The sequence below is a fragment of the Mus musculus genome, chromosome 7, assembly GCF_000001635.26.
Source record: "Mus musculus strain C57BL/6J chromosome 7, GRCm38.p6 C57BL/6J".
Classification (NCBI taxonomy): Eukaryota; Metazoa; Chordata; class Mammalia; order Rodentia; family Muridae; genus Mus; species Mus musculus.
The window spans coordinates 7128663-7137098 of record NC_000073.6 but is presented as its reverse complement, the minus strand read 5'-3'; the positions used below and the strand labels follow the sequence as shown (position 1 = coordinate 7137098).

Genomic DNA, 8436 nt, shown 5'->3' with positions numbered 1-8436 from the left:
GAGCAGACCTGTTTTCAAAATTCGGACTGTTTTAACATCTTTACACATCAGATAGGATATGGTCACCATTGGCTTTTTAGCTGAGCTTTCTTCTGCCAAAGGAACTTTGCTAATGCATACCGGAGTCAGACCCAGGAATCCACTTTACTTTATCCTTGATGATCAGGGAGTTGAAACACTGGTGCATCTGTAGGCAAGGCAGTGTCTAAATCCTTACATATCGCTTCCCCTGCTTACACATCTGCAGCAGTGTCCAGGTCTCCAGGGTGCACGCTGTCTGAACTACATTACCCAGAAGTGACAGCGCAGAAGAGCTTAACCAATGGAAACTGGCGCTTCCGTGGGCTATAACAGAAAGGAGAAGGGCGAAATAAGGAAAGGAAGGGGGTAAAGAAAGGGGTAGGAGAGCATTGGGACTTAATGGTTGCGTGCAGGTGATTATCTTTCTGGATGCTTGTGTCAGGTCAGAGGAAAACTGGTTTTACAGCTCTCTGTCCAGAACTGGAAGGCGCGAGAGGAGCGAGGCTTTGTCCTCTAGCAGACCGTTTTGAAGTCTACGAGGACCCCGTGTGGTTGGTTGCAGGCCTGGAAAGAATAGCCATGTCCACGGACCCAACTGCCCAGCAAAATCAGACTGCAGTAGCTCTGCAGGGTGGCCAGGCACAGGTGCGTACCACGTGGTCACACCCCCTTTCCCCAATCCTAGAGTGCAATGCGGGCTGGGATGTTAGTTGGAGTTTCCAGATAGCATAGAGTACTCACACTCGCCCACTAAAGAGCCTGGGAAGCCCTGTGAATGTAAGACCTACCTGTTCAGAGCCACCGGAACCTTTGTGTTCATAGCCTCCTTTATTCACAGGTTTCAGTAAGTGCAAAGTTACTACTATGCTACTGACTATGGAGAGGTAAATGGACGGACGGTGCCGCAGGAACTCACATTTCTAGATCCCCACATAAGTAATGTCTAGTACTACAATGCTTTGGGACTCTTTGCTTGATATTATTCTCCTGTCTTTCCATCTGAATTCCATAAAAGATAATTATAGAATATAAGGTCTCTGAGTCCAGAGCAGGAATTATATGGACAGGTTCCATTTATAGGGAGCCACTTCCTTAAGATTCAGAAGTATTCAAGTTCCAGTGACGACTGTTAAAAAATGTCTGGAAGTGAGATGGATTAGGGATGCCCAGAAGCCCTCAGGTGTACTTGAGATTGGCTGGTGCAGTGGAAGGCAGCCATTGGGAGGGGTAGAGGAGATGAGAAGCTGCAGGCACGAATATTAACATGAACATGGAAGGACGTTATGAAGGGTGATATGCGTAGTGACAGAAAGTATGAATAGATGTGCTCATGTCCAAGATCATGTGCCAGAGGTAGAGTGGAGAACTGTGGCTCAAATCTGGACATATCTGGCTGGCATGATGTGAAGAAGCCTATAGAAATAGGTGGGACTTTCCATAGCAAACGTCAAGACTGGTAAATTCCATTTGTCTGTCTACCTGTTTGTGGCTGGTGCTGAAAACAGTGGCCATTGCAACCCTGAGCAGAGACTGGGTGTCAGTGAATGAAGAGTCTGCTGCTCTCTGAAGAAGGAATCTAAATGGGATTGTCTGTCTCTGGGATGTCAAAGTCCAAGGGAAGGAAACTTCTTGTTAACTCAGCATTCTCTGTTGTGGCAGGGTGGTATGGCCTTTAGTGATGTGGCTATCTACTTCTTGAGGGGGGAATGGAGACTACTTGATGACTCTCAGAGGCGTCTGTACCACCAGGTGATGATGGAGGTCTTTGTTCTCATGTCCTCATTAGGTAAGCTCCCACCCCACACCCATTCTGTAAGAGCATCCTGTCTGGGTGGGCATGGCTTCTTTTCTATACAGAGACGTCTCCTTCCCAAATCTGGTCCATGGGCATTCATCCTTTCCCCAGTGTCATGGATTGGGAAGTACAGGTGAGAGACCTGGGCATGGTACACTACCATCTTCTCTCTCTTATATAGCAAAGACACAAAGGAAGCAGCCTGAAGTGAGGACTCTTATAGTAGTTTAATAGACTTCACACTGGTAGCTTCTCCATGGCTGGAGACATTGTAAATACTCTGTCATTCTCATGACCCAGGTACTCTTCTCTTCCTGTAGGTGACTTGGGTCAAGTTGTGGCACTGATATGGATACTACTTGGTGGGTTTTCTTGCAAGACCTCTCTATGGGTATCTTAGAGTTTCTATTGCTGTGAAGAGACACTATGACCATAACAACTATTTTTTAAGATTTATTTGTTTATTTTATGTATATGAGTACACTGTAGCTGTATAGATGGTTGTGAGCCATCATGTGGTTACTGAGAATTGAACACAGGACCTCTGTTCACTCTGGCCCCTCTCCCTCCAGCCTAAAGACTTATTTATCATTATATGTAAGTACACTGTAGCTGTCATTAGACACACCAGAAGAGGGCATCAGATCTCATTATGGATTGTTGTGAGCCACCATATGGTTGCTGGGATTTGAACTCAGGACCTTCAGAAGATCAGTCAGTGCTCTTAACCACTGAGCCATCTTCCAGCCCAACCATGGTGACTCCTATAAAAGAAAACACTTAATGGGGGGCTGACTTGAAATTCAGAGGTTTAGTCCACTGTCACCATGGTGGGAAGCATGATGGCATGCAGGCAGATACGATGCTGGAGAAGTAGCTGAGAGTTCTACACCTGAATCTGAAAGCAGCAGGGTGAATGAGACACTGGGCCGACAAGGGGTCTTTGTTGTCAGTTTTCATTCCTGTGGATTGCATGAGTTACATCACTCTGTCTGAGCATGGGACATTCCCCTTTCCTTTATTTTACATTAGGACTTATACCTTCTGGGACTGACATCACTCAGCTGGGGTCTTCAGGAAATCGCTTCATCCCTGCCCTGAGATTTTTGACTCCAAGTAAGTGCACAGGTATTTGGAGGGTGGGGGTTGCTGATGTATACACTCTAGATGAGTTCATAAGAAGTATCTTTCTGTTGGTTCTTTGGTGCCTGGGCAAAGGATCGTGGTAAAGTCCTTTTGGCTGTTTACCCAGTTGTCTACCAGTCATTGCTATTATCTCTGATCCAGGGCTATCTCTCACCTATGAGTCTTGTATGTTTTTCCTGCTCCCCTGTGACACTGTAAAGCATAAGTTTTCCTTAATTATGTTGTTAGTGTGTACAAGTGCCCTAAGCAGTCCTTGAAAACAGGTTCTTCAGGTATTGTATTGAATGGGCTTAGACACAGCCTTCTGCACTGTGTTGAACATCTCTGATTTTGAGTTTTTATAGCTATGATAAATCATGACCAAAGGCAACTTAGAAGGGGAAAGGGTTTGTTTCCTCTTTCATTTCCTGATAAAAATCCATCAATAAGAATAATTCAAGGTAGAAACTCAAGGCAAGAACTGAAGCAGAGGCCATGGAGGAGCATTGCTTACTGCCACCCAGGATCACCCTGGCCAGGGGTGGCACCACCAGAAATGAGATGGGCTTACCTGCATCAAGCATTAATGAAGAAAATGACCCTTAATGGTTATTTTATGGAGGCTTTTTTTCAATTGAGGTTCCCTACTCTCAGATGACCCTAACGTGTGTCAAGGAGAGGGAAAAAAGCAACAACAACAACAACAAAAAACAATCAGGACAGTGTCCATTTGAGGCTCTTCAGAAAGTCGTTTTCTAAGGAAGGAAGTTCGGTCCCCAGCACTCTTCCTTGTGCTGCTTGCCTTTCCTTTGTTGTTGCCCGACATGTTTTCTGGGACAGGGCTCTTTCAGCCTCATCCCTGGAGGAGGCCCCTCCCATCTTTAAGTTTCTGTGAGAAATCTCGGGTGTTGATTGCTTGTGTTTGTTGCCACTTCAAAGTCTATATGTCCTTTATCATTGTCTCTCTGTGTTTCTGTGTTGCTGCAAAGGAGTGGAGCTTGCAAAGATACCTTGTGAGCAGACCCTTTCAACGACCATGCAGCAGCAGCAGCAGCAGCAGCAGCTGAGCCATGCTGAGAAACCCTTACAAAGAGCAGAATGCAGAATTTCAGTTCCGAAGAGAAACAGAAGTGACCCATCAGAAAAGACTTTACAAAGCACAGACAATACAATGGACTGCCACACTCTCTCCGGGCTTCACAGGCATCATGTGACTCACAGTGCTGTGGAGCGACCCAAGAGTACCAAGAGAGGAAAGGCCACTCCCAGTGAGAAGAGGAATTGCAAATGTTACGACTGTGGCAAATCCTTCAATTGTAAGTCTCTGCTTATTCGACACCGGAGGATACACACTGGAGAAAAGCCTTTTAAGTGTAGCGAGTGTGAGAAGTCCTTCATCCAAAAGACTGATCTGAATCAACACTTGAAAGTTCACACTGGAGAAAAGCCCTTTAGATGCAGCGAATGTGGGAAAGATTTCAAACACAACCGCTCCCTTGTTGGGCATCAAAGACTTCACACTGGAGAGAAACCTTATAAATGCAACCAGTGTGGGGAATCGTACATGAACAGGTCCAGCCTCATATGTCATTATCTGGTTCACACTGGAGAAAAGCCTTACAAGTGCGGCGAGTGTGGAAAATTATTTAAGGAGAAATCCAGCCTCGTTTACCATACCCGAGTGCACACTGGAGAAAGGCCTTTTGAGTGCAGCCAGTGTAGGAAGTGTTTTAAAAAAAACTCACACCTCGTGAAACACCAGAAAGTTCACAGCAGGGGAAGACCCTTTAAGTGTAATGTGTGTGGGAGATACTTTACCATGAGGTACAGCCTCATCAAGCATCAGAGATTTCACACTGCAGCAAAGCATCACGAGTGCAAGGAGTGTGGGAAAGTGTTTTGCTACAGGACTGGACTTTCTAGACACCGAAAGATTCACGCTGAAAAAAGTATTGAGTGTAATGAGCATGGGAAGTAGTTCCCATGATCTACCCTATCTACACAAGAGGACGTTCAATGGGCAAAAGTCAATAGTGCTTCAAATGTGGAGAACCTTCACCCACACGTCCATCCTGTTTAACCTAAGAGGCCAGAGTGCTGGGATGCATCCTGAATTCACTGATGCTGGGAAAGCCTGAGAGCAAAGTCTGTTCTTATTAGCAACACAGACACAACCCAGATAGGTTTGTGAATGCAGAGAAGGTAGAGAGAGCTCCAGTCATTGACCAAGCTTGTTGAGCCTTAGGACTGAACACGACGTTGAGCAGAGAAGTCCTGAGAGTGGCCTTTGTGAGGAAGCCAGTCATTGCAAGTTACTCATCAAAGAAGGTCACAGAGGCAAGATGAGAATTAGTGCCATCTTCTTATTCCTATGAAGTTAATGCTTTCTGGGGAATTAGCAAGAGGAAGCCGTGTTCTTGACTGCACCAGAATGGGATGCAATCTCCATGTTACTGAGTGTGAATGGGGGAGGAAGAAAGTGACCTCGGTTTAAATAAGACATATATTTGTTGCTGCTACTGCTGTTGTTTGTTTGCTTGCTTGCTTGCTTTGTTTTTTCCCTCACTGAATATTGCAGTCCGTGGGATAAATGATCATTTACTGTAAAGTCTTCATGACTATTGTGTACTTAAGTGTCACTAATTTTGTTGGGGACTAGCTCTGTGTAGCACCTTATGCCCTCTTGTAGGCATATAGCCCATATGTTTTAAGTATGTGTTGCTTTCTTGGGTATGTTTTGTCTGTGTATATGTAGATACAGTGAATATGTGCCTGATGGTTATGAAGGTCCAAAAAAGGCATTTGTTTCCTAGAACTGGAATTACAGTTGGGTATGAACCAGTATGTTTGCTGGAAATGGAACCCAGGCCCTCTGCAAGGGTGGCACTTGAACACTGTGCCCTTGCTCCAGCCCAAGTTAAGAAGTTAGCAGATTCTATTCTAAGTGGCTATGTGTTTCAGATTTCCTCCTGCAGCATATCAGATACAGGGTCCTCACATCCTCCCTGATGCTCTGTAAGCTGCGTGGAGTTCATTTGAATCACTTAGTTCATTTGAGTCATTTAGTGTGGCAGCATGTAATTGTAGTTTTAATTTGGCATTATCTTCATGTGTTATTATAAAGATTCGGTTAAATTTGTGGGTTTGTGTAGGAGCCAATATGCATGTGTGTGCACCACATGTATGTCTGGTCCCCTTTCAGGTCACAATAGCCATCAGAGTCTCTTGATTGTGTAGGGAGCCATTCTGGACTTCCTGGTCAGCAGGATGGAAGTCTGTTCCAGGTAGTAAACAAGCCCATGTTTGGTGGATGGCCCGCCCTTAATTCCTGATTGGCTGAGCAAGCCTGCCTGGTGAGGTGATGTGACCTGTGGTGATTGGTGGGGGCGTGGTTGTGGCTGGAGTGGAGAAAAACACTTGTAAACTAGAGAGGCTGGGGGGTTTGAAGTAAGTAGCTGCCTGAGTAAAAACTGCATTAAGAAGAACTGGTGGTTGCGTCTTTCTTGCTGCTCGAGTGGGACGCGACAAATGGTGCCGAAATCCGGGACCCGAATCCCCCACCGAAGAGGTTCAGAACTTTCTGCAGTCAGGGTCTGTCGACAGGATGAGTACGGTAAGTAACTCAGTATCCCGGGATTGGGATTAGACTCTCGGTAAAGAGACAATAAGGCTCTCGGTAAAGAGACAGTAAGGTTCTCGGTAAAGAGACAATAAGGATCTTCGGCTCTGGAGACAAGAAAGTGAAAGTAAGAGAGAAAGTGAAAGTAAGAGGGTAATAGGGACAGTCTATGGGTTATTTTCTTTTTCTAGCCGTTGGAGTAATTTTTCTGAGCCATTTTTGTTGCTGTGGCGACTGTGTGGAGCATGAAAGACTAGGTATGGGGTCGTCACAGTCACACCCAATTTTTTCAGCGCTCGATGAGCTGCTAAGAGCGAAGGGCGCAAAAATATATCTTTTGGGTCATATTCAAACTTCTGTATCTCCATGGAATACCCAAAATTTTGTTATCAGAAAGAAATCAGGCAAATGGAGGTTATTACAGGATCTGCAAGCTATTAATGCACAGTTGCAGGTGATAGGCTCCATTCAGAGGGGTCTGTCTCTCTTATCTGCCCTGCCAGAAAAGTGGCCTCTAATAGTAATTGATATTAAAGATGGTTTCTTTTCCATTCCCTTGGATTTGAAAGAGAGTGTTAGATTTGCTTTTACTTTGCCCTCCTGTGATCATGAAGAACTTGATCAAAGATTTGAGTGGGTGGTGTTGCCTCAAGGAAAGGCTAAGAGTCCTACCATGTGCCAGCTTTATGTAGGAAAAGCATTGGAACCAATTAGGAAAGAATATCCCAAACTTCGCTGTGTTCATTACATCCTTCTTGCAGCAAAGAAAGAAAAGTATTTGCAGGAAGCCTATGGAAAGATGGTGGAGAGTTTGAGGCAATGGGGTTTGCATATTGCACCAGAGAAAGTGCAACAAGAAAAAATAGTATCCTGTTTAGGAGCAAGGATTGCCCCTACGGCCTTTGGCCTCAAAAGATACAACTGAGGGTTGATTCCTTGCATACTTTGTTTCAAATTTTAGAAGGAGACTCAGAGTTAAGTTCAGAAAGGGAATTAACACCTGAGGCTAGAAAGGCCCTTACCCTAGTGGAAGAAGAATTGATTAAAGCCCAGCTTCAGCGTTGTAGAGAAGGGTTACCCATCATTTTGATAATATTACCTACTGAGATGCAACCCACAGGATTATTGTGGCAAGAAGGTCCATTGTTATGGATCCATTCCAAAATATCTGCTGGGAGGACATTAGATCATTATCTCCTACAACAGTGGCTTCTTTAGCCTTGTTGGGAATTCAGCATTGTTTACAATATTTTGGTATAAAACCCAGCTCTATTGTAATCCCCTATGATAGGTATCAGCAAAAGGTCCTAACAGCAAATATTGATGAGTGGGCTATTTTAGCCTGTATAAATGAGGGCACATTTGATAATCATTATCCCAAACATCTGTTAATGACATTTTTTAAGGAACATCCAGTCATTTTCCCTCAAGTAGTGAGGAAAACACCCATTAAGGATGCAGTTAACGTGTTTACTGATGGATCAAAAACCGGATGTGGAGTATATATGGTAGAGGGGAGAGATCCTGTAGTCAGGAAGGATTTTGATTTTCCTTTTAATCTAATTTCAGATTCACAATATGTAGTTAATTTAGTTTTATCCCTAGAAGTGGCAGGCCAAATAAAAGTTTGTAGTACCATCCAAACCTTAGCCTTACAATTACAGAAGTTGCTGTGGGAAAGACGCCAACCATTATATATTGGACATATCCGTGCCCATAGTGGGCTTCCAGGACCCTTAAGTAGGGGAAATGATATTGTGGATAATTGTACTCGTATGGAGTTCATATTTTTAGCATCCCCTATGGAGTTAGCCTCACAGTTTCATTCTAAATTTCATGTTAATGCTAAAACTCTACAGAGAAAATTTGGAATCTA

The 8436-nt window shown here is 44.3% G+C and overlaps 1 protein-coding gene across 1 annotated transcript; it reads left to right on the top strand.

The window, feature by feature from the left end:
- Positions 1-343: 343 nt before the first annotated feature.
- Positions 344-6421, top strand: Zfp773 (zinc finger protein 773). Its single transcript, NM_029584.1, has 4 exons — positions 344-666; positions 1681-1807; positions 2849-2932; positions 3931-6421. The coding sequence occupies exons 1-4, from the start codon at positions 451-453 to the stop codon at positions 4917-4919; spliced, it is 1416 nt and encodes a 471-aa protein (NP_083860.1). The 5' UTR covers positions 344-450; the 3' UTR covers positions 4920-6421.
- Positions 6422-8436: the final 2015 nt, after the last annotated feature.